This window comes from Meles meles, chromosome 6 (genome assembly GCF_922984935.1).
Source record: "Meles meles chromosome 6, mMelMel3.1 paternal haplotype, whole genome shotgun sequence".
NCBI lineage: Eukaryota > Metazoa > Chordata > Mammalia > Carnivora > Mustelidae > Meles > Meles meles.
Window position 1 is genome coordinate 146,224,857 of NC_060071.1, and position 25,754 is coordinate 146,250,610.

The 25,754-nt window shown below is 60.1% G+C and overlaps 1 protein-coding gene across 7 annotated transcripts in view; it reads right to left on the reverse strand.

The window, feature by feature from the left end:
• Nucleotides 1–20,662, reverse strand: part of CCDC85C (coiled-coil domain containing 85C) — a 74,356-nt gene extending 53,694 nt beyond the window's left edge. For 2 of the 7 annotated variants that reach the window (XM_046010052.1, XM_046010051.1), the window contains exon 1: nucleotides 19,759–20,662. In XM_046010052.1, coding sequence (XP_045866008.1) covers nucleotides 19,759–20,542 — 784 coding nt within the window. In that variant the 5' untranslated portion in view covers nucleotides 20,543–20,662. The remainder of the gene's footprint in view (nucleotides 1–19,758) is intronic. The other 5 variants (XM_046010054.1, XM_046010055.1, XM_046010053.1 and 2 more) reach the window with 4 other exon arrangements.
• Nucleotides 20,663–25,754: the final 5,092 nt, after the last annotated feature.

The following is a 25,754-nucleotide window of genomic DNA, read 5'->3' on the forward strand; positions in this document are numbered from 1 at the left end:
TCTGCTCTTGGGAGGAGCTGACGGAAACAGCGTTGGTATGAGAAGAAATGGAATTGTGCTCTCTCCCAGTTTCCCGTGCTGAAGGCCACGCCGCACCAGCGGCCCAGCGGTGGCGAGCCGTCCGGGGGAAGCAAAACCAGAAGCCGTCGTGTGTCCATACACGTCCACTCGCGCAGACACGCCGTGTAGACACACTAACACAGACACGTCCACTCGCGCAGACACGCCGTGTAGACACACTAACACACACTCACACACTCACAGAGACACGCTCTCGGTCATGCACTCACACATACTCACACACGCAGACACACAACCACAGGCACGCACTTATTCATGAGATGTGCTTTCACACACTCGTGCGTCCACTTGCACACTCACACTCTCACACATGCACTTACACACTCAGGCACTGCACACTCCTGTAGACACCCGCACCTACGCTTACACACAGACATGCTCTCACACTAGTACATCCACTTACACAGACACTCCCACACATACACGTACTCACGTAGACATCCTCTTGCACACACGTACACACATACACATGATCTCACACACACACACACTCACAGGCAGGCTCTCTCAGGCATGTAGACACACTCACACTCATACATACATATTTATGCACACACACTCCCACATTCTCATGTAGACACACTCATACATACACTTACACACTCACACAGACACTCACACTCACGTAAACACACACTCACACATAGTCTCTCTCTCACACACACACACACCTCGTCCCACCCCTCGTCCGCCCCAAGCCCACCTCCTCAGCTCCCCTACAACCCAGGGACCCGTTCCTGGTTCCTGCCCCAGGCCGGGCGCTGGGCACGGGGCAGGCGGGAGACAAGCTGGGGCCCTGCTCTCGGGGAGCCTGGTCGAGAACACTGAGCGGCCACGCAGCCCTCGCCTCGGCTTCCTCGGTCATTGTCGGCAGCTCAGGTCATCGTTCGTGAGAAGCTGGTGGCTGACACACAGGTGAGGAGAACCAGGGCTTGGGACAGGCAGGGGAGCCCCCAACCCCAGGCTGCTACCAGCTCATCCCACAGGACCCACAGGCACCCAGGAAGGGCCCAGAGTGTTCCAGACGTCCAGGGGCAGCAAGCCAGCCCCTGTAGCCTCTGAGCCTTCCCAGAACCGAGCCCCAAACAGCCCAGGCAAGAAACACAGGACAGTGTAGGCCCAAAAGGCAAGGACGCGGGTTTGGGTACACTGAGGGCAGACCAGGGTGGGACAGAGGTTGACTGCGGGGGGGGGGGGGGGGGGCCCTCAAGCCCTGCCCACCCACCCCCCACCCTCAAGCCCCGCCCACCACCCCCCCCCCACTGAGGGGCCCTGAATAGAGGGAGGGCAGCCGGGGTGAGGCTCACACCCCAGCCTCCCCCTGCCCTCACCTCTCCTGACATCACCACCGTCACCTTACTAAGGCGGGCACAGAGGGCTACCAGGCTGTCTGCCCCGAAGTGGCCTGACGCCAGACCCCCCTGCGCAGCTGGGGCGAGTCACGGGGCCCGCCCCAGCCACCCCCACCCCTCATCTCTCAGCCTCACATTCCCAGGGCCACCACAGGAGAGCCACACTTCCAGGAACCCGGCCGTCCAGGTGGCCAGAACCACTGGGTCAGGAAATGACAAGCCCAGGCCCCTGGGTCCCCAGGACCGGCACAGACCTGGGAATCCATGGCAGAGGCCCGTGTTCAAACAGTCACAACCCAGACAGAGTGAAACACATCTCAGAGATCCACACTGAGCACGGGCTGAAGGCAAGAGGGACCCTGCGCACAGTGGGGGAGGGGAACCGTGAAAGGAGGGTGGCATTTCAGCCTCAGCTGGAAAACAAGCAGGATCTTCCAGCGGAAGGGAGAACAGCAAGGAAGGGGGAGGGAACTGGAGGTCAGGGAGAAGACAGCCAAGGCCAGACCAAGCCCAGGGTGTGGAAATGCCTGCATGGTATTCAGGGACCCGCCTGGGGTCCCAGAAGCTTCAGGAAGAGACGGGAGAGGGTGTGGAAGAGGAATCTGGGTCAGAGTCCAGAGCACCTCCCAGGAGCTGGAACTCGATGCTGAGGAGAGGGTCCCTGCAGGGGTGGGGGCAGGGCAGGGACTGTGTTTCAAGAATATTCCAGAAGGGCAGAATGAGGGCTGGAGGGGACAATCCTGGAGCAGAGGATGGGAGCAGGAGGGTGAAACCCCAGCACCAAGACGGACAGAGAGAGGCAACAACTAAGATCCCCCCGGTCACGCGGCACAGGTCCACATACACCACGGTGCTCGGCAGAGTGGGGACCGGGGCAAGGCGGGGTGCGCCGGGCCCTGTGAGCAGGCCGCCTGTTATGCCACGCCAAGTGGGTCTGGACCCCACGGGCGAAGGACACAGCCCCGGAAGTCACACATCAAGCCCCACATCACAGGACGGCGCTGCCAGGCAAGGATGGGGCACGGCACCTCGGGCCCAGGGTCTGGCCTCCATCTGGCCTTCTCCTTCGGAGCACATTCGTGGCCTCGCCACTGGTGGGCAGAAATCCAATGAGCTGCCCACTGGCTCCGCCTGCCCTGGCCCGGGGCACCCACTGACCCTGCCCAGACGGCCCCGACAACTGGGCCTTTTGTCTTGCGGTCCCCATTGTGTTCAATTCTCTCGCCTGCCTGCCCCAGAGCCAAAGGAGGATTTCCAGAGGGATCTCTCAATGGGCTTGCGTTCAAACATCCTGTCGGCAGGAACTGCTGTTCGTGGCCTGGCCCTGAAAGGCCACAAAGGGGTAGGGTCAATGACCCCTTGGAAATGGCCCCGACCGGAGTAGCTATTCTAAACCCAGCAATCTCCGGGCTGTGCAGCGGTACTCGGGAGCTGGTCACAGACGAGAGTGCTCCGTCTCCGACTCTTAAAATCTGTGGTCCTAACCGTTACCCCATCTCGGCAAGTCCCCGCCCCCAGCCAGCAAACCAGCCTGTGCTTCTCTCTCCACAGGCTGTGAAGGACACCTGAGCATGCCTGGATTCCCCGGGGGAAACTGAGGCTCACAGAGGCGATGGGACACACTGCAGATCGCGGGGCCAGTGTGGGCTGAGTCATGTACTGATGATCTCTTCATCCACCCTACCCCACCCGACCGCCACGCTCTGCACCCAAGTGACCGGATTCGGTCTGTCACAGACGCACGTCCTCATGTTCACAAACGTTCAGCTGTCCCAGGCGATGCCTCTCCAGGAGGGGGCCCGGGGGCTACTACGGGGGGCTTATGTGCCTCCAAAGCTGTCCCCTCCTCACCGGGAAGGCTGTGCCAGACCTGGCCCCTAGGACCACCCTGTCAGGACAGGTTATCATGACCAAAGAAGCCAAGATGCAGCTCAGCCCCCCTTGGGAAGCTCCCCTAGCGGAGGAAGGGGAGCAGGGTCTGTGCACGCGACGGAAGGAGCAAGCAAAGACGTGTTCAGAGAACAGCCAGTGACGCGGTGAGATATTCTCAACATCTCATGGAAAAAAGGCGAGATTACCAACCGCAGGGGTATTATGTGGCAGACTGTTTTGTTTTTTCTTAAGTGTGTCTTGGGGGCGCCTGGGTGGCTCCGTCATTAAGCGTCTGCCTTCGGCTCAGGTCATGATCCCAGGATCTTGGGATCGAGTCCCGCATCGGGCTCCCTGCTCAGCGAGGAGTCTGCTTCTCCCTCTCCCTCTGCCCTCCTCTCTCTTTCTCTGTCTCTGTCTCTGTGTCAAATAAATAAAATCTTAAAAAAATTAAAAATAAGACGTGTGTCTCAGATAGGATGTAAAACAGAAAAAGGACATTAGGTAAAAGCTATGGAAACCTGAACGAAAGGCAGATTCTCTTCCTACTAACGTATCAGTATCAGTTCATTCATCGCAACCAAGGTGCAACAGGCCTGCGGAAAGGTCCCGGTGGGGACGCTGGGTGCAGGCTTCAGGGAACCCCACCTATCTTCTCAAGGATTCTGTGAATCTTAAAAACAGTTGCAAACAGTAAAGTTTCTTTTTAAAAGGGCAAGACAACTCCATACACGTGACAAGGTCTCATGAAACTCTACACACTACACGCAGGGAGACAGCTCCGTGCCATCCGAGTTAAGATCGGCGTCTAGTCATTGTGTCGTGCCAATGTCATGGTCCGGGTTGGATCCCACGCCAAGAGGTCGCCCCTGGGGGGATGCGGGCCAAAGGGTACACGGGAGCCCTGTCTACCACTTCTGCGACCTCTTGAGAGGCTGTAGTGATTTCAGAATAAAGAGCTCTAAAGGAAGATGTGTGTGGCTCCCTTCGGACCCAGCGTTCCCTGACCTAGGAACTGAGCAAAATGCTAACATCACTTCTCTCCAGAGGGGAGGATTACAGATGATTTTTAAATTTCAATTTTCAGACTCCCGGTGTCTTCCAAGCTCTCCACAGTGAGCAATGGATTGTTTAGGGGAGACGGCTGCTCTGCCTCTCCAGCAGTGATAAGTCACGGGGTTGGGGGGGTGCAGCTGGAGCCTGCAACCTGGAAGGACCAGGTGAGCCAGCAGCTACAGGAGAGCTCTCACCCCCGGCGGGGCAGATGTCTGTTGGAGAGACACCTGGAGCCTGGAGCCTTCGAGCACCCTCGCCCCCCTCCCACCCCCAGCGGGGTTCCCGGATCAGCAGACATCTGGCCTCGCAGAACCCCAGTCAGGGGATCCCTGGATCAATCAGCAGCGCTAGGCATCTTACATCAAACCGAAGACAGAGATGACACCCGGGCGTGACACGCGGGAAGGAATCTGTCATGTGGCAAAAGTAAACCCAGCGTGTCTCCAGAGCCAAGAAATCCCCAGAGCCTGAGCTCACCCGAACTCAACGTCCACGTCCATGCACCTGCCCCGCAGCCCATGGAGAGGAGAGAAGTCGCACCAGATACGAGAATGTCCCCGATCGTCTCCTGGACACGCCCATTCCAACCGCCCGTCCTCCAGGGGAAGCGAGGAAACACACCAGTTAGGGACACTATCCCGCTGGCCGCAGCTCAGTGGCTCGCAGAGGCCGCCTGGGGGCTGGGGCCCAAGGTGACTGTTTCTCTAAGTTCTCTAGAACAAATGGGTCGTCGTTTGGGAAGAAGGAAAGTTATGGCCGGGAAAACGCACTTCGACACCCGGGGGTTTGCCTTGTCTAGGATCACAGCAGCAGAGCCACGACCAGAGCTCAGGCGGGAGGACCCTTCCTCATGACCCGCTCAGGGGCTGGCCAGGAAGCCGAATCATCGCGGGACCAGGATACAATCTAGGGACAGGAGGAAAGGGCGCTGGGGCATGTGATTGCCCTACTATGGTCGGTCACTCCCTTCCAAGACCTTCTTCCCGCTCATCCTCTACAAATCATGACCAGAAACAGCTTCAGCGAGTGATGTTAATGGTCAGAACTAAGTCGCATTCAAGGCCTCTGATGGAGACTGTTAATTTCCTTAGGTATTAGAAAAATAAATGGATTTAGTCTGATGCTGTGAGGTGCCCCTTAGAGGTCCCCCACCCAAGGGTCTGCTTCACAGGTGACAAAGTAGAGTCAGGAGTGGGGCGGTGGGGGTGGGGGGAGGAAAGGAGGGCCCAACCCCCTCCGAGTGCCTCCACAAACCAGACTGCCACTCACCACTCCCTCTGAGGGAGTCCCCAGCCAACCTGGACCAGTTGTGGGCCTGGTGTGGTGGGGAGCCACTGGCTAGAAGGCACCTTGCTTGGCGGGAGGTGGTCTTGGCCGAGCAGGTGCCCTGCATCAGAACTACCCCTCCATGTGCCCTAAGAGTCCTGCCCATGCCCATGGCCCTGCTGTTGCGATGGGCTGATTCCACCTCCCCCAAAAGCTCATTCCGAGGTGCAGGACACGGCAGCGAGTGGTCACGCCAGCCTGCAGCCCCACGCCCTAGGCTGACTCAGAAACGTGTGCTACACAAATGAGCAAAGCCACAGCACACGCGTGCCAAGCCTCAGCTTCCTCGTCCGCAGGGAGGATCCAGCAAGCCCCCTCCAGCACCCCTTCCGTCCCCCCACCGGCCTTCCCCATTCTCCTGGCTGGCCTTCACTGAGCCCTCCCTGTCCACCTGGAGGCCGTGCAGGCTTCCCAGCTGCATTCGCCCACGGGGACCCTCCTTCCTGCTTCTTCCAGCAGACAGCAAACCACCAAGGGGCAAATGGGGATGAGGCTGGGGAGACAGGCATCTCAGACAGATACAGGGCTCCTTCCTCCCCACAGAGCCCGCCTGCCCACGCCGCCGGTACCCAGGATGCAGAAAACACCAGCCAGCATGGGAGTAAATGAGCACCTTTCAAAGTCAAACGTCCTTGGCTGGGTCAGTCCGGCGCCCAGATCGCCTCCTCCGCACTCCTGGGCCTCCCTTGGATGCTCCCAAGCCTGCCATTTTCATGAAGGCAAACAAGATGCCCATGCAGGTGTATTTAGCCAGAGAAAAGGGAGCCTGCGGGACTACTCAAAAGTCACCGGAGACCTCATCTGTAGGAGGAGGAAGGAGGGATCGAGGTTGCATTGAAAAGAAGAAAATGAGAAGACTTTTCCATTTTTATTCTGCTCCTGCTGGCAATGGCTGCTGTGGCCGGCAGCCTCGGGGACGCGGCATGGGAGACCTACGGGAGGACAGGCTGGGAGAGAGAAGCCTTGGTGGGGGGAGGGTGGCAAACGATCCCTGCTGGCTGCTGCGTCCTGATTCTGGGTCAGATCATTCCCCCACCGGGCGAGCACTTGCATGGAGAGGGCCTGAGGTTAGAAACTGGGCCACGATGGGTTCCGAACGCTCCAGAGCAACAGGTGTATGGGGGGGGGGGTAGAAAAAAAAAAACAAAAACCCACAACCCAACCCAAGACATACTGGTTTGGCCTCACGGGAAGGGGCCAGGCTGGGAACAGCCTCATGGACGAGGCTGATGCCGAGGGAAGGCCCGGGCATCTAGAACTTCACCGACAAGTCCTTCCAGCGCCTCTGAGTCTCCAAGGACCCAGTCCAACGGCCTCATTTCACAGATGGGCAAACTGAGACTCCGGGAAAACAGGCAGAAATCAAGGCCGAAAGGAAACAAGCGAGAAGTCCAGGAAGCAAAGGTTTACACGAAAACATCAGCACAGCCCTCAAACCCTCACAGAAACACAGGGTACTTTGGGGAGGGGGCGCAAAAGTGGTTTGTCCTTTAAAGACGGGGCGCGGCCGGGGGTGGCACAGACCTGGTCATCCAAACCTGCCAGATGACAGGCAACCGGCCAACACCATCCGTGTCCAAGAGGCCCAGAGAACTGAAGGGAAGAGACCTGTACACCTCCCCCTGCATGTGGGACCCGAGGGGACTTTCCTGATGGTAGGCAGGCGGGGAGGAAAGGCTGCAGGGAGGGAGCTCACGAACCCTCCTACGGCGGTTGCTGGCCTTTCCTGGGCCTCGGAGCACCAGAACTGCAGTCGGAGCTGGGCGGTGACGTCCCGGGAAAAACTGCACAGTCGGTGACTGCACCCGCGGACAGGTGCACACGGAGGGGAGGGCAAGGCTGCCCTGAAGGCAGCCGGGGTCTGCTGAGGGGCCAGAAGAGGGTCTGAGCTGGCCCAGGCATCTCCCTCCTAAAACAAAGCCCCAGGCCAGGGGGTTCCAGGGCCCCCGCTTGTGCCAAAGAGCTGCAGGACAGGAGGGCAGAGCCAGGGGGCTGGTTGCTCGGCCTCTGCTCTCCCCGGGGCTCAGACTTCGGGCTGCACCAAAAACAAGGGGTCTTTTCACAGGCGTTTCCCAGGGCGCCTCGGCACCGCAAAGTGAGCAGCAGATCACGTTGCCCACGGCCAGGCCCTCCTGCACAGGAGCAAAGGGCTTAACTCCCAAGACCAGGATTAAGGACTCTGCAGGGGGAAAGGCGAGACAAAAGCAGCGCCAGGCGCAGGCCACCCTTGAGGTGGGGACCTGGGTGGTGGGAGGGCCAGGAGCATCCGCAGGGTGTCCTGATCACACTCTCTGCCCCTGGTGGGCAGGAGGGATTCTGAGTCTGGGCAGGACGTGCCCTCAGGGTGAGGAAGGGAGCAGCAGCAGGAGAATGCTCCCCCCCCACCCCGCACCCCGGGGGAACCTCCAAGGCAGGATGTCAAGGATCCTCCACCCATAACTCCTCCCACCATGGACACTGTCCGAATTACCGCAGTAAGACAAGGGCTCTCCCCTGACCTTCCCGGCCCCCAAGGTCAGCAAAGCCAGAACATCAGCCCCTTTGCCCAGGACCTGGCAGGGGAGAGGGCAGAGAGCTCCATCCCGCTGTGATCTCACAGATACCCCCTGACCACACACCCCCTACACACACACAGCGGGCTCAGTGGCTAGGACACAAGGAGGCACAGCGAGCCACAGGGCCACGCCCAGAGCCCCAAGTGTGGCCCACACGGTCACTCTGCCAGAGACCGGCAGGAAGGGCGCACAGCTGGACGCAGGAAGCTCTCGAAAACCCAAGAGTGGAGGCGGCGAGGCTGCCCACTGCCTGGCACAGTCACAGCCCGGGAATCTGGAAAGGCAGGAGGGGAGGGGAGCCTGGGTGGCTCCGCTGGGTGAGCGTGAGCGTCTGAGTCTGACTCTTGATTTCCGCTCAGGTCAAGCGAGATCTCTGGGCTCCGCACGGAGCCTACTTGAGAGCCTCTCTCTCCCTCTGCCCCTCCCTCTGCTCATGCTTGAAATAACTAAATAAAAAAATAAATAAAAATCTTAAATTAAACAAAAGGAGGGGAGCCATGCTCAAATCTGGTAATGCCTGGGCCAGGGTGGGTTGCAGCCCCTCCAGAATGCTTCCACTTGGGGGGTGCGGGGGAGCACGGACTGGCCTGGGTACATTCCCCGGCCCGGCCCAGCCCACCCCACTCTACTGCCTTCAAAAGCCATTTTCTTTCTCTTTTTCTTTGTTTTCTGATTCTGCAGGCCTCTTGGCCTGGTTTGGAGGATCAGGAGCTGGTGGCTGGGCTCAGAGCCTCCTGGAGGGCGAGTAGCCTCTCTGGACCCAGGTTGCCCGCACACACGTGGACCCCACACAAGGCCACCAGCAGAGGTGGTATCTGTGGCTCCAGGGGCTCGAGGCTTCCGCGTGGACAAGAAAACCCCATGACTGTCTGCCTCCAGAGGCTGACCCAAGCCTCAAAGGAAGCTTGGGATTTGGGGGGTGGTGGGAGGGTGGGGAGATCAGCCCTAAGAGTCTGCTGTGTGCCTAAAGCCCGCAGGAGGGGACCGGAGGAACGCCTGACCCCACGCTCAGGCATCAGAGCTTCCTTCTGTGGACAAGCAGGCGTGGCACGACCCAGCAAGGAGTTATCCGGATCAGCACTGCCCAACAGAACTCTCTGGAATGATGGGAATATTCGTTTGTGCTTTGTCAGCAGGTGCAATGCACGTGCAAGGGGCCAGTGTGACTCAGACAGTGAAACTTTCCGTGTTACTTGATCTTAATTAAATGGTACTGAAGCAGCCACTTGTGACTCGTGCTTAGGACAAGTCACTTAGGACGGCCTAAGCCGGGAAACCTTGAAGCAGGGCGGCCACCAGTGAGGGAGAGGGTATGGGCACACAGGTGAGAGAGGAAGGGACACAAATTCAAAGAGCAGAGTCGACAGGATGGCGACCAGTGGGCCATGGAAGCCTGGGCTCAAGGTCGGCAGCAACAAGTGAGAGAGAATGAGGGCTCAGGGCAAGAGCGGTCAGAGAAAGAGCCAGAAGCTCATCAGAGAAGACAGAAGTAACCAGCACACTGCCTGGTTCTAGAAGACAAGCCCAGAGTGGGCATCAAAACATCACCTGAGGCCAGGACAAGAGGCCACAGGACCTTTCCCAGGCCGGGCCTAACCAGCAGCAAGCAGCAGCAGGTGGGAAGGAGGCAGGCTGGCCTGGGGATGGGGGCGGGGGGCAGGAGGACAGAAGGGACAGGATTTTGTTTACTGCTTTGGACGAGGAAACATGAGCCTGTTTGCAGGGGAAGAAGCACAAGAGGAAGGAGACAATGGTGTTGGGAGGTCCCACAGGAGGGGCTGGGGAAGGAGGGAGAGGGGAGGGCGCCCTCCTGGCCAGCCAGGACAGAAGGCGCTGAGCAAGGAGAAACTCGCTGCTTCATTTTCGGTCCAGGTATAAAAGTGATGTGTGTGTATTCCAGAAAACACAGAAAAAGGGAAAAGGGCAGGCCGGGAGCTTCCCATTGTCCCACCAGCTCCGAGGGACGCTGGGCAGCGGGGAAATGGAGCCTTCTGGAGCCCTGGCTCAGGCAGCGTGGCCGGAACCCATCACAAAGGGCCACTCCCAGAGCGGGCTCATTAGGCAGAGGACGGGACAGGCGGGCACATTCAGGGCCCGCACACAATCGGGCCCTTGTGGGGGGTGGGGGGCGGGTGCTCGGGGGAGCTTCTGATTCCAAGACAAGAGTGTGCCTCCTTACCGCCTTACACCCTGGGAGATGGGCGACGGAAAGACTGATTTGGGGAGACAAAGAGACGCTTCCCCTGACAGTAGATGGGCTATTTTTGGAAATGGGTCGACTCTTCTCAGTAGCTGCTGTCTCGGTGCCTCGGCCTTGCCTGCATCTGTCCCCTCGCATGCAGCCTGAAAAGGCCCCCACCCTGTCTGGGGCAGGCCAGCACCCCGCAGTGGGGGTGGGGAAGGCGGCGCCTGGCAGTGTGACAGTGGCCAGGGGCGGAGGTGGGGAGCAAGGCGGGGGGGGGGGGGTGGGGGGGGGCGCGCCAGGGACCCGGGCTAGGTACTCAGGACACGCTCATCCCCATTCAATCCCTGCTTTCCACTCCCGGCAGACGGCACAGCCAAGGTTAGCGAGGGGAAACACAAACAGGCCCCTTTCTCCCCTACTGCTGATAGCTGACACCAGCCGCAGCCCCACCGGCTGGGCAGCGGCTGGGCTTTACGATGCCCAGCGTGGGGCGGCGTCCACCTCCTGCCCACCTGCTGACAGGCCATCTCAAGCCTGGGGGGCCCCAGCAGACCCAGTGGCTTTTCTCCCAAGCTTCCCACCATGGCCCCCACCATGGCTCCCGCCGTGGCTCTGGGGCTCCAGCTGCCCAGCAGAACCCCCAGGAAGCTTCTGCAGCCCCTGAAGCCTCCAGAACCAGCGGGGCCCATCCCTGGGGGTGCCCATCCAGGCACTGGCATTGTCTAAAGTTCCCGGAGTGATACCGAATATGCAGCCACGGTTAGGAACCACTGGTAAAAGCAAGTGTATAGTTGGTAAGTTATTGTTTGGAGAAACAGGCAACCCCCGCCCTCGGGGAGGTGAGGGGAGAGGACTGAGTTGCTTTTTTTTTTTTTTTCCCCTAAATGAACTGCAGGCCATTTGGCACCAAATGGAGCAAATGGGAAAAAGGGGGTGGGGGGGGCAGGTGGCCCCAGTGGGTGGACCACTGTCGGTATAAAGCCACATGAGAGGGGGCGCCTGGGTGGCTCCGCTGGCTAGGCATCCACCTTCGGCTCAGGTCATGGTCCCAGGGTCCTGAGATCGAGCCCCACATCGGGCTCTCTGCTCAGCGGGGGGTCTGCTTCTGCCTCTGCCCTTCACCCTGCTCCTGCTCTCTGTCTCAAATAAATAAATAAAATCTTTAAAAAAAAATGAAATAAAGCAACAAGAGGGAGCAGCACACGCAGTGCCTTCCAGCTCCCCGGCCCCCCACCCAGTGTACACCGCGTGCCTACTGCATGCCGGGAAGACGTCCCTGAGAGACTGACGAACCAGGCAGAGACAGGACTGCACGTAGGGGACCCTCAAGTCCAAGACAGGCGGCTCTGTCCCGGGGAGACCCCACTCCAGGCACCGGAACCCCACATACTCTCCAAGCGCCAGACCTGTTACTTAGTCCCGTAAGAGCAGATCAGATGGCAGAGGCAGGTAATTCCCTCAGCCCTTCGTGAGGACGGGCTGGCCAGGCAGGAGCCCGAGCCGGCGCTGGAAGGGTCACCTCTATCACCCCAGAAGCAAAACTGGGAGGCCTGCTCCAAGCCGAGGACCAACCACTGGGTAAGACACAAAGCCACAGATATGACCGATGACCATGGAGAGGCAGGAGGGCAGGGCGGGAGGCTCCTTCCTCGTGGCTCTGTGCATTGTAGAAACTCGGAGTCAAGGGGCCAGAGAGGCTGGGGTCTCTGGCCGCCTCGGCACAGCCCACCCAAGCTCCCCAGCTTAGGGACGAGAACGTGAGGGCCTGGAGGGAGGAAGGCACGTGCACACGGTGGGGTCGGGAGCGCGCCCAAGCCACTGGCTCTACCTGTGTTCTCCGACACACAGAACAGCGCCGGGCGGCACACTGTGTCCTCAAACCCCTAGATGCGGGGAGTGTGTCAGCTGACCGGGCCAGTGTCAGGCCCAGCAGGTAGCCCAGGGGCCCTGGGGAGTAAACAAGGGTCTGTTTCCCTTCCTTCTGGCTGCCCCATCAACCGGGGGCCTTTGCCCTTGGCCATTTGCCATTTGTTATTTCCTGGATTCAAAAACAAGCATCTTCCCTCCAGTTACAATGTGGGGCGCCTCTCTCCATGCAGCCAGCTGCTTACTGTGGGGTCTTCCCCTCCCAGTAGGAGCTGCTGTGAAGCGTGCAGGGCATCTGTGACTGATGATATCGCAGGGCGGAGGAAATGCCGTGCCTGGGAAAGCCGGAAACTCCTGAGCCAACTGACCGGAGTCGTAAGGCACCGGGGGGAGCTGGAAGGGAAGAGGACCCGCCCCGGGCTTGGCCCCACGGGAGCTGGAGCCCTCCCTGGCCACCCGCCGGGGGCCCTCCATCCATCATCTACCTCTGAGCTTCTGGGCCCGCAGCACCGGGCCTCTTGACTCACAGCCTCGGCACAGAGGGGCAGGTTCCAAAAAACGTCTTTTGATGGGCACCAGACGTGCCCCGAGTGGTACTGGGAGCTTCCTGGCTCCCACGGCGGGGACAAGTCCTCCTGGGCCCCACTGAGATCGCAGCTTTACCCAAGAAAAGGCTCAGAGCGCTGAGGCAAGTCCCACTAGGTCACGTGGGGTATGGGGTTGGGGTGGGGCGAGGACGTCCAGTCCGCAAGACTCTGGAACCTTCTCAGCCACGCGCGCCCAGGTGGCCCTCTTGGCCAGTGTGATTATTCGCCATGCCCCTTCCACTCTGTCTTCGGGGTGCTCGGAGCTCAGCTCAGACAGGGTGGCTAAAATCAGGAGCTGAGATGAACCTCAAAGGCACAGCAGATTTGTGCAGGCAGAACAGACCCGGGGAGAGGCCGGGCCCAGCAGAAGAAACAGCTGGGGGCCCCCAGGCACGAGGCAGGCCTTTGGCTGGCACATCTGGCTCAGTGCAGATGCAGGACTGCGGGCTGGGTGGTGGATGGGCCCGGCCAGGTGGGATCTGTGAAGCCCCTCCCACTGCACCTGCCTCTCCCCCCCCCCCCACCCCAAGTGCCCGGTAGGGCTTCTCCTCAGGCTCTACGCAGTTCCAGCTGTGACCTCTTCTGATGGGCTTGCCCTAGGGGATCCAGAGTTCTCTGCTAGCGGTCCGCTTACAAACCTTCACATGGCAACATTCCCTCCCTTCCCCCGTGCCCCCCCACTTCCCACTTAACGAATATACCTCTATTTAAACATCACACACCAGGTGAGCCCAAGAACACTTAGAGGAGAGACAGTAACGGTCCTGAGCTTTCTGCCTGGCCCCCTGGAGAGCTGGAGACCATCGCTTGAACAAGTGACTGGTTCCAAAACAGGCATCCCCCCACTGGGTAGCCCAGCTCCAAATCTTCCCCAGAATCCTGCGGGGGCAGGGTGGCAGGTGACAAGCTCTAAGTGCTTGCTAGGAATGGGACCATTCCTGACTTTTCAGGATCAAAGGAGCAGCGCGTCCCTTCAGCAGGCAAGCTTGTTTCTGTCATCAAACCTCGGGGGACGCCACCTAGGTTGCCTTGTCATCCTGCTCCAGGAAGGTGGAACTGCCTAGTTCTCAGCTGGGAAACCCCAGAGTCATTCCCTGCCCGGATCCCAGGCACGCAGGTCGTAGGCGGGGACAGAGAGTGGCAGCAGGTGTGAGCCGATGTGGAAAGAGGCTGCAGCCAGACAGCTCAAGCCCCTAGCAGTGCAGGACAACCTGAGCCCAGAGCTCAGAAGTCACGAGGAGGCCAACAGGGGCTGGGGACACAGCTTCGCCACCCCACTGGATCTGAGAACCTGCAGAGAAGGTTCTGTCCCGTGGCTAGGACCACCATGGCCACCTGGGAGCTCCAAGCTTCCTGCCCTGCTGCCCCCAGCTGGGCCTCACCCTGACAGCCAGGGACGAAAGCTCCTGACCGGGCCACTCCCCAAGCCAGGCCACATGAATCACTGTGTGCATAGCGCCCACGGCTCAGACGGGGTAACCTCAATAAACGCGCGCTGATGCGGCCCTTCCGGCTTCAAGGGCAAACTCCAAAAACCCGGCCCGCCCGCCAGCCGCCTCCCGCCTCTCCCCGCCCTCCGCTTGCACCACCGCCCTGCCAGAGCTGTCTGTGCGGTCCCAAGGCCGTGGGCGCGAAAAAGCCCTCCCTTCCCCAGCTGCCCTGGCTGCTTGCTGCTCGCCTCCAGAGCCAACGTGGTCCTCCTGGACCCCTCTTCTCGATGGCCCCTGAAGGACGGTCTCTGCCACTCCAGGGCTCCCCAACCTCGCCAGGGGCTGGACACAACCCCCCAGCTGACAGCCTGCTCCCTGGCCCCAAGGCTTTCCTTCCTGGAGCTCCACAGTTCTTTCCAGTTCTTTCTGTTCACAGGTCCAGGCCCGGGGGCACCCCAGCTCCCCGCATGTCATGAGAACACCTCCCAAGCCTGGAGCTCTCAGCAGCGGTGGTCAGACCCTCTTGCAGACCTTCCTCTGCCTTATTCCTGCTGAACCGCTGTCTCCCTTCTGGTCAACTAGACACGGGCTCACCTGGCTCTGACACAGGGCAGGCACAGGCTGCCCTCGCAAGCCTGTGACGGGAGGCCAGTCTGCAGGGCGTCCAGGGACAGTGGTGACATCCTTAGGACAGGCGCAGAAACTGAGGCTTACAGGTTCAGTATGCTGCCACACCCACCCAGCAGGTGAATGGTCAGGTTCACCCCACCCCCCACAACCCCACGCCCAGTGCTCCAGCTGGGGGAAGGAGGAATGGCGTGTGGGAGACAGTTCCCACTTCCCTCCCTCAACCCAAAGGCCGGTAATAGTCTCCCACTTTGTGCAGAGGAGAAAACAGAGGCCCACAAAGGTTCTGGAACTCCCCCGGAGGTCTCGGGCTTCCAATTCTCTGTGCTGAGGACATCGACAAGCATGGAGTAGAAAATCCCCATGGATGGAAAACACAGATTGTAAGCTGCAGAGGATTTCCTTGTAATCATGCTGGTCTGGGGACAAGGTTATAAACCAAGTTGTGCCCCAGGAGCCCAGAGGCCAGGCCGTGGTGAGGGGTTGGGTGGGGGCGCCATGGAGGAGGGAAGCCAGCCTGGGCAGAAGTGAGGGAATGGAAATACCAGAAGGAAGGACTCCCTGTGAACAGACGCCTGCCCAGAGCCCACGTTCCCTGTTTTACAGATGAGCCACACTGGCTCGAGCCAGAACGCGAGAACGGAAGAGAGAAGCCATACCCTTGCTACACAGTCCAGCCTCTGGAGCCCCCAAAACCCCCAACCATCCCCATGCCCATGGGCAGGTCACTAGGGCCCTGCCAAGGACCAAGCTCTGGGAGGCCTTCCGTGGCTGGTGGGGCTTCCCCGGAAGTCTCCCCGAACCCAACAGACCCAGACTATCCCCGCCCAAAGGGACAGCAGGCCCAGGGTGGCAGGCCCAGACTCCGACACAGGAGACCCAACACCAAGCCCAGGTCCCCATGCAGTCCCATGGGACCCAGAGCAAGTCACTGCTCTCTCCAAGCCTCGGTTTCCCCACCTACAATATGGGACCATTTAGGAGCTCTGACCATAACGGAGCGGGGACTGGAAGGCTCCGTCTGATAAACTGTGAAGTGCTGGGGACGTCCTGGCCCTCCCCAGGCTGATGAGTCAGTGAGTCCCTCCAGGGCTGTCTTTGTGATGGCCCTGGGGGTCCAACACCCCAAGGCCCCCGGATAGAAGGTCAGGGTCAGGTTGGGGAGAGAGGGGGAAAGGCTTATCTAAACCACCCCATTGTCTTTGCTGACCTTTGCTCCCAGGCCTGACTGGGTTTAGGAAAAGCCGTCTTTATTAGTGATCCTGCCCGTGGGGCGCTGAGCTGGGAGGCCCCTAATAAAAGATCTATTCAGGGACTCATGCTGTCTTTTTTTAAAGGTCCAGACCACCCTCGCTCCATCCTCCCTTTAAACCAACAAAAACACAAGCAGGAGGACAAAACCATCTTATTTTGAGAAGCTCAAATTTTTAATCCAAACTTTTAAAAGTAAACAGGGCCGGTACAAAGGCTTGCTGGAGGTCCTAGTTTCTCTGGGGCCAAGGCGATGGGAGGAGGACAGGATGCAGACACAGGGACTTGGGTGGAGGGGGAGGGGAGGGTGGGGGAGGGGCAGGAGAGACCTTGTCGAAAATGCTTTTGTTTGAGAATTGGCAGTTCAAGGGGGCAAACCTGACTTTCGAGAGTTTGGGGTTGGCCAGCCTCAGTTTGCCCCACGGGGACCGCGGCAAAGAGCCCTCTAGCCCAGACTTGGGTCAGCACAGCCCAGAGCTTGGTCAAAAACATGGGAGGGGGAGGTCCTTTGCATATGCATTCTCGCTGGCCAGGCCCAGCCCAGCCCAGGACTGCCCGGAATACAGATGGGCCCCCTCCCACCGCAGCCTGAGGGACCTTCCCTACCCCCCTCCCCAACCCGTGGTCGCAGGCACACCCCACCGCTTCCAAGAGGACTAGCAGGCCACAGGCCCCCAGCTCATCAGCCGGTGCTGTGGTCGCAAACACTCCAGCGAACTGTCTGAACAGCAGAGTTCTGAGGACAACACCAAAGTCTTCCTGGCAAGCCCCCAAAGTGGTCCCTCTCGCTTTTTCACGAGGAGCCTGGGAAGAAACAAGCATGACGAAGATTCTGACGACTATGGAGACTTCCTGCGTGCAGACCCTGACTGCCCTTGGCCGCGGCGGCTGAAGCGGGCAACGCCGGGTTTGGCCCCACTTTGCAGATGAGCAGGCGGAGGCCCGGAGAAGAAACCTGTCCCCAGAGAAAAGCAGGAGGTGGATTCTCACGCAAGACGGGCTGACCTCTCCGGGGGACAGGGTTATCAGGCATCTGCTCAGTGGTCACCGATAAGGAAGTGACATTTCCCAGAATGGGCGAACCAGAGCAAACCTGGGTCAGGATCCGAGAAGAGGGAGTCACCAGGGCTGTCTGCTGACTAAGAGTGTTAGACAGTGACAGAGGCCAGAGACGCAAGGCAGCTGTCAGCCTGAGCCAGGGAGGAACGCCCCCCAACTCCCAGCAGCCCTACCCCGGGGGACCCCCCCCAGACCCCCAGCCTCACGCTGGCAACCCCACCCAGGCAATGGGGAGCGGAGACACTGCCAGTTTCCATGGTTTCCCCAGGCAAGACTCAGAACCTTCCTTAGCCTCCGCTTGCTTGGTCTGAAAATGGCAATACCACTACCTCCCAGGCTCCTGGGACAACGACCTGAGACCAGCTTTGGGGGGGGGGGGGGCAGAGGCCCAGCATCTGACCCCACTTTCTGCACCACCCAGACGGAGGTGCATTATCTGTCCCACCTCCAACTCCCTCCTCCCTCCACTCCAAATTACCTAAAAGGCATTTTTAAGAGAAGGGCCTCTCCTTGTTTCTGGCCACCCTGTTCCCATTGCTGGGAGACAGCTCAAAGCCATGCACCATTGGAAGAGACCACACTAAACACCGCGCCGCCTGTAACTGACATTGGTGATAACAGGGCTCTCGCCCGACACCAAGCTTGACCACCACTAGACCAGTGACAGGCCTATTCCGAGTGAGCACGGGACCCAGGGAGCTATAGGGTGGCCATGGCCTCTGCAGGAAAACTGGACACCTCAAGTCCCAGCCACCCCCTGGTCCCCTGCCCCCGCACCATCCCCTGCTGTGGCCCAACACTGAGCCACACAGGGGCCACGTCTCTGTGTCCAAAGCAAGACAGAAGTTCCCTGCAAAGACACTGCAACGCTGGGCACTCCAGAACTGTGCCAACAGCCACTCGCGGCAAGTGTCACTGATGATGCAGCCAAAAACTAGCAACATCTCCTAGCCAAGGACTGCAGCGATCCCTCCTGGCACTTGGGAGAAACTGAGGCCCAGAACCTGGCCCCTCACGAGGCCCGCAAGAAGGCTAGGCCAGAGGGGCTGGGACCGACACTCCTGACTCCCCAGCCCCAGAAACCCCCCACAAATGAAACCACCGAACTCTGAGCTGCTTCCTCTGGCCTCCAGCCGCCTGTGGTGGGAGGTGGGGTCGGATACAGAGTTACAACGGGAAACCCGAGTGCTAGCGGTAGATTGCTAATCGGTAACAAAATATCCCTCTCAACCCAGTCCTGCTCTGAACTCAGAGGCTGCGCAGGTAAATAAAGGAAAAATTGCCCCGGGTGGCGCACCCCACCTGCACCGGTCCGGTTCCCACCCCAACACCCCACATAGGCCACTCAGCCACCAAACCAGAGAGAGAGAGTCCCTCCTCTGCTCAGGCGTCACTCTGGGGAAGAACAGTCATTTAAAGCCTAGACACATTTTTCTCTGAGCCAGGAAAGCCTTTAAGAGAACCAGAAAGGGCTGTTTAATCTCCACCTTCAGGCAAATAGCTCAGGGAGTAGCAACTGCCACTAGAAGTGGGAGCCAAGCCACCAAAAATGTGGAAGAACAGGGAGGTAGGGAGAGGCACGAGTGGCAGGACGGCCACGCATCGGGGGCCGGGAACGGCAGGCGAGGTTCTGCTTCACAGACCCAAGCTGGGCCCCATAGGTCACATGGGCGTGGAAGACACTAGCCAAGCTTTCCTGAGGCCAAAGGTCCTCCACCCACACCCAGGCTACCTACCACCACCACACTTCCTCTAAGGCCACCAACAGTTTACAGGTCCCTTGGGAGAATTTTTATCTCCCCCTCAAATCCACAAGGCAGAGATCAACTCCACTCTACAGATCAAGGAAACTGAGGCAGGCAGAGGAGAAAAGCCAGGACCCATTCCAAGCACATATCCCTCTGGAAAGAGCCTCGGCTGAGAAAGGTCCACCCACCCTGAGAAGTTCGGGACTGAAAGCAAACTAGAGGCTCCTGGCTGGGTTCCTCTGGCCCGGCTTCCTGGGAGTCTCAGCCCGCAGGCGGCACAGAGAACCGCAGGTGGAATTTCACACACCCCCCCCCCACACACACACGGATGCTGCCCAGGTTTAGGGTTGTCTGTTGCTCCAAATAAGAGGGGAAATTCACCTGTACCCAAAGGGCCTTTCTTCCCCCGCCCCCACGCACCTCTCCCCGCAAGAACTGTCCACTCCTGGACCAGGATTTCCAGGTTGGGATGAGGCTCCCCAACCGGCCTTGCAGTGCCGACACGAATGCTGATAAATGCACAGGAGAGAAACTTTTCTGAGGTCCAGTGGGTCCGCGGCCCGGCTGCGGACTTGGAGCTGGGCCGGGTCACGCCTCCATCACTTGATCAGAAAAACGTCACCCAAAACCCCACTGCGGGTGGGCGCGGGATCTCCCAGCCCTTGGGTCTGGATGCCAGCTGGAGGAGGGGTCTGGAGTCCCGACCGCCCCGGGGGAAGGGGCCGTGGGCCTGACACCCGCGCTCCCGGACCCGAGCCGTCCTTACCGTGCAGGCCGTTGGGGATGCTTCGGTGGTGCGGTGGCGCCGACAGGTCGTCCAGGGATCTGCGCGTGGCTACTGCCTTGCCGTCGGAGGCCTTGTGCGGCCCCGGGGGCAGCAGCGGGGGCGGGATGTGGTGGTGGTGGTCCGGGCTGCCTCCGCTACCCGCGCTCGACGTGCTGCTGCCGTCGCCCACGTCGCGGGCCCCCGCGCCCGCCGCGCCGCCGGCCAGCGGCCCGCTCAGGCTGGCCTGGCTGTCGATGGAGCTGCGGGAGCCCGCGCCGCCGCCGCCGCCCGCGCCGCCCCCACCCCCCGCCAGCGCCGCGCGCTCCTCGTCCAGCATCAGCACCAGCTCCTTGAGCTCCAGGTTTTCGCGCAGCAGGGCCTCCTGGCGCGCCTCGAGCTCGCGCAGTTTCTGCTGCGAGCGGGCCACCTCGTGCCACACGGCGCCGGCCGCGTGGCGCCCGAAGCGCTGCCACTCGCGCGCCAGCTTGCGCCCCTTCTGCCGGTCGTCGTCGAGGAAGCAGCAGAGCTCGCGTAGCTCCTGGTTGTCGTCCTGCAGCCGCTGGTTCACGTCCTTGAGGCCGCGGATCTCCAGCAGGTGCTGCTGCAGCCGCCGGTTCACGTCGCGCATCAGGCCGCCGTGCTCCAGCATGAGGCCCACCTTCTCGCCCTCCGCGCGCCGCAGCCGCCGCGCCAGCTCCTCCTTGCTCCAGCGCAGCAGCTCCTCGTCCGGCACCTGGCTCAGCTCCTCCGACGCCGCCGCCGCCGCCGCCGGGGGCTTCGCCATGGCGGGGCCGTCACCGCGGCATCGCCCGCGCCCTCGCCCGGCCGGCGCTCCCCGCGCCGGGGCGGCGCTGGGCCGGTGCGCTCACGGGCAGGGGGCGGCCGGGGGCGCGTGCGGGCCGCCCCGCGCCTCCTCGCGCGCCCTCACGCAGCGTTCGCCCGGGGCCGCCCGGGAACAGCGGGGCTCGGGGCTCGGCGAGCTGGGACCGCTGCTGCGTCGGCGGCCGCCGTGCCGGGCGCTCTCCGGGTTCGGGCGAAGCAGGCGGAGGCCCGCCCCCGGCCCAGCTCCCGGAGCCCCGGCCGCCCCGCCCACTCCGGGCGGGGAGGGGGCGGGGCGCCTCGGCCGGCTCCGCCTCCGGGGGGAGCGAGGGGACGGGCAGAGGCGCGGCCGGCCCCCGACGTCCCCCAGCGCCGTGCGCCCGCCCGCCCGGCGCCCTGCCAGAGGCGCATTCGAGCCGCGGTCCCGCCCCCCCGACCATCCGATTGGGCCTCTTCGGGGGTGTGTGGGAGGGGCGGGGCGCAAGCGGGGGACGCCGAGGAGATGGTACAGTCCAGCCACCCGGCTTCCAACCCCCCTCCGGGCGGTTCAAGTTTCTGCGCCGGGAGGACGCGGCCTTGGCCAATCCCTGGGCTACAGGGCGCTTTTAAAATGCAGGTACGGCTGCGGGGAGGGGGACGGTGGGAAAGGTAGGGCAGGGCTTTCCTTAAAGGAGACGCGCGGGAATGGACGCTGAGCCCCCTCCCAGGCCTGCGTCCCCCGCGCACCCTCCCCCGCCCCAAATAAACAAATTCCCGGGAGCCGAAGGACAGCGCCGCTTCTCCCTCCCGGGGGCACCAGAGCCCGGCGTAGTGAGAGATCCGACGAACAATGGGACTCTGACTCGGGGGTCGCTGTCCCCGGAGGCAGGGCGGCTCTTTGTCCCCTTCCTTGTCCCCGACTCCTCCGCCCCCATCTCCACTCCCGTCCCCAGCCTGAGCACGCGGAAGGGCTGCGTTTCCACTCCAGCCCAGCGCTGTGGCTCCTGCGTCTGCGCCCCGGAGGGCCAGGGCCTCGCCAGACGTGTCTCCGAGCACGGTGTGTACCCGCTCCCCTGTCCCAGGGGGCGAGGGCACAGGGAACTTGCCCCCCCCCCCGGCCGGAGCTGCGTTCAGAGCACTGCTCCCCCGCCCACCCGACCGCTAGTCCCCGGGCTTCGAGGGAGAGTCGGGGATTTGAAGGAGGAGACCATTGGAGGGGATGGAGGAAGGTCTCCCACCCGGGCTTTAACGGCAGGGTCGGGGGTCGCCGACCCACCAGCAGAAACCCCGTCCCACCGGCAGCCTCTCTGGGCACCCGGGGTGTTCCCCCAGCGTGGGAGTCTGTCTCATTATCCTTGAGTCCCCCGAAGCGTGTTTACAGCGCGCCTGCTGCCGGCTGGTCCGAGGGGGGCGTCCCTCCCCCGAGACCCGCAATAACATAAAACCCGCGCGCGCTCGACTGGGAGCCACCACGGCCTGGAGCGCGCGCCCGCGCGGTAGCTGATGGCCCCATTTCCAGTTGCTCAACCATTCGTTGGCCGCCTGCACACCCAGCACCTTCTCTACACCGGCCCTGTTCCAAACCCACGGGGGATTCCGCAGGGCAGGACAGCAGAGGTCACTACCCTCTGGGGGGACGTTGCAGTCTCCGGGGAGGAGGAGAGGGAGATGATAAACACTAGATAAGCGGGAGGCGGCTCCTAAGTGCTGCGCAGGGGATTAAGACAAGCTGCTGTCACAGAAAGTGATAATCAGTTACTTTAGATCCCGTGGTCAAGGAGGACCACTCAGGAGGTGCATCTAAGCTGAGACCTGAGCAGAAAGGACAAAGATGAGGCGGGAAGGGCCCTCCAGGTGAAGGGAGGGGAGTGCAGAGGCCCTAGGGTTGGCCTGTTAGTCGCCTATACAAAGAAGGCAGGTGGGGCTGGGAATGGGCCAGGGAAGGGCTGAGAGATGAGGTCAGTGGGGGCCGGATCCTGAATGATTCTAAGGCAGCTGGGAAAGCAGTAGGGGGTTAGCACCAAGCAACCTGACCTGATTTGCCTTTTAAGAGGCTCACTCTGGCCCGCTCTTGAAGGGATGGGGAGGTGCACAGAGAGGTCACTATTCAGTACCTCATTCCCCACCCATGCGCCCCTCTTTCCAGGTAGTTGTTCAGGAGAGGGTGGTAGGGAGAGGATGAGTGGGAGGAGCAGAGCTCTGAGGGTGAAGCCCCAGAAGAGTTCAGGGTTCCCATGACTTGGCCCAGGTGAGCCCCTGTTCTCCATAGGCCCAGCCCAGCCCGGATGAATTTGGGTGGGGAGAGGGTTTCAGCTCACACCTGGGAGGCTGCAAGCCTGTCTTAGCCCAGGAAGCTAGATGGAACAGCTAGCTCCCTGCAGGCTGTGCACAGAGCTGCTTCTGGGAGAGGTGAGAAGAGGACTTGTGGACTCACTAGGGAAGTGGTGGGGATGGGTAACCCTGAGCTCATGGGAACGCCCTTCTCACCGGTCCGTGGCCCCAGGTGGTTCCTGCGGCCTTCATCTCAGTCCCATGCCTCTCCAGGCCCAGCAGCTTCAAAAAAAAAAAGAAAAACAAAGCCTGCATCTAAATAGGGTTTGTTTGCAGCACCACAGACTATCGGACCCAACCAGGAGTCCCCCAGCTAGGACCCACAAAAGTGTCCCTAATGTCCCCCCTGGTGCAGCAAAGACTCCCACTAGAGAAGAGGCTACCCAGTGGCCTGAGGGAGACTCTCTGTTCCCCACACCTGTGGCTGCACAGGCTTGCACAGAATGAGATCAGACATCAGGAGGTTGGGAGGGCCAAGCTAAGACAGGGTCCTAAAGCAAGAGGAAATGGTCAAGCCAGGTCCCCTCCCTAAGGCCAATGTCCCTCAGGGTCCAGCAAAAGGTGCCAAGTTCCCTAAAATATTCTCAGTCCAACAGACCTTGTACCCCAAGTCATGAGCTCAGAAATGTCATGTGTCTTGGTGTCTAGCTTTCTGGTCATGACAAGCTCAGCTTTGTCCTGAAAACAGTAAAACCGAATCATGGCTCTCTAGCACAGTAATTCTCTCGATGCCCCGTATAAATAGTTGGGGGTCTCTTAAATAATAAAGATACTGACTCTCCCTGACTCTCCTATTTTATTTTCCTTCAAAATCTCCCAGTGCGTGTCCATTTAAAAGCACATAATTATTGTGGAGAGCCAGTATACGGACACATAATAGACAAACTATTTCAAAACACAGGGTCTGTGGCCCTGGGAACTGCTAGTAAGACCACACAGTGGCGGTAAGCAGCCTGTCTCCCCACTGGGAAGGGAGCACAGAGCCCAGAGCAGATGCCATTTGATGTTTGCAGGGTGAATGCATGACCCTTCAGCATGTGACCAATTCAATCTGAGCCCCTCGTTTTGAAGTTGAGGCAACTGGGCCCCAGAAGGGAAATCACTTGCTCAAGGTCACATCCCTTCATTGGCTTACTGACCACGCAAACGGAGCATAATTCTGTAAGTATGTCTACATGAAAGTACATACACGCATCAACATATGCTCGGGCATATATGGAAAATGCTCTTGGCCGTGTTGCGCTGAGTACCCCAGAGAGACTGTAGAACATACCATCAAGGCAACATCCTGAAGCACCCGGCTGGGCTTCCTGGAGGAGGTGACATCTGAGTTGAAACTTTTTTGTTTTTCAGTAATCTCTACTCCCAACATGGGGCTCAAACTCAATGACCCTGAGACCAAGAGTCAAATGCTCTCCTGACTGAGGCAGCCGGGTGCCCCCTGAGTTGAATCTTGAACACTGAGTAGGAGTTTGTCAGATTTTGGAGGGGGGTGGAGAGCATTGGGATAGTCCAAATGGAGGGAAATACACAAGCCAAGACCCCAAAGGTAGGTGATAGTGATCTGGGTGGGGGGCATCAGAGTGAGGTAAGGCAGTAGAGCAGGGGTGCAGAGGGCTCTGGGAGCTGCAGGGGGACGCGTGTATGGCCTCTCCCAGGGGCCAATAGTCAATAGCAATAATAATGAACCACCTACCACTTAACCCAGCGCCCAGAATGAGCCAGGGACGCTATGCCAGCCCACATGTGCTGATCAGAGCAACCCGCTAAGATGCTCATGAGTCCTTCTAGGATTCTATGTCCTTTGTCTTGGCTTGCTTGTCTCCACGAGGCTCAGATGACCGTGTGAACTTATGGGCAATATTCAGAGGCGTGTGCACGTGCAAGGACTCTGGTACAGACAGCCGGGGGAAGGTTGCCCGATGGCTGAATGTTTCTGTCTTCTCTGCCCACCCTGGGGGACCCTGTAAGCAGGGGGTCACCATGTAGGGCTGAAAGGCCTCTGTGCCTAAGAAATCAGGGCCCATGGAAAAGTGGCCATAATTGCTTTTTATTAAAAGACTCTTTATGTATTTATTTGAGAGAGAACATGGGGAGGGGAGGGACAGCGGGAGAGGGAGAAGCAGACCTATGGCTGAGCTGGGAGCCTGATGAGAAGCAGGACTCCATCCCAGGACCCTGAGATCATGACCTTAGCTGAAGGCAGATGCTTCTCCAAGGCACCCAGGCACCCAGTGACCATAATTATTATTAATAAAGTGACTGAGCACTTTCCATGTACCAGCATTGCTAGGGTTTTATACAGCTTTGCACGGATTATCTGACTGAGTCCTAACTGCAACCCCATTACGTGGGAGCCCTCGATCCCCCTTTTACAAGAGGGGAAACTGAGGCTCACCTAGGTTAAGTCCCTTGTCCAAGGTCACACAGCTTGCAAGCCAGTGAGCTGGGGTTTGAACCCAGGACCACCGGAGCCTAAGAGTGCCCCTGACCCCACACACTACTGCCTCTTTTCAGAGAGGCGAGTGGACCAGATGCTTTGGGCATCCCCAGCACTGTGGCTATGGTCCTACCATGTTGGGGGCCTGCACTGTGCCAGGCCCACAGCCCCCCACACCGCTTCCTCATGCTGCAGGCCTTCCACGTTGTAACCAAGCCACAGAGACTCCCCAAGCCTCTGGATGGCAGCCAGAGTCCGAGCGTCCCAGCTATTCCTGCTGACAAATCACTGCAGGTTTGGAGCGCCAAGTCCTGGCTCCTCCGTTGCTGACTTGCTGGGTGACCTCAGGCCACTCTTTTACATAACCTCTCTGAGCCACGGCTTCCTCCTCTCAGCCCTTCCCAGCAGGGCCAGTGTCAAGCAGAGC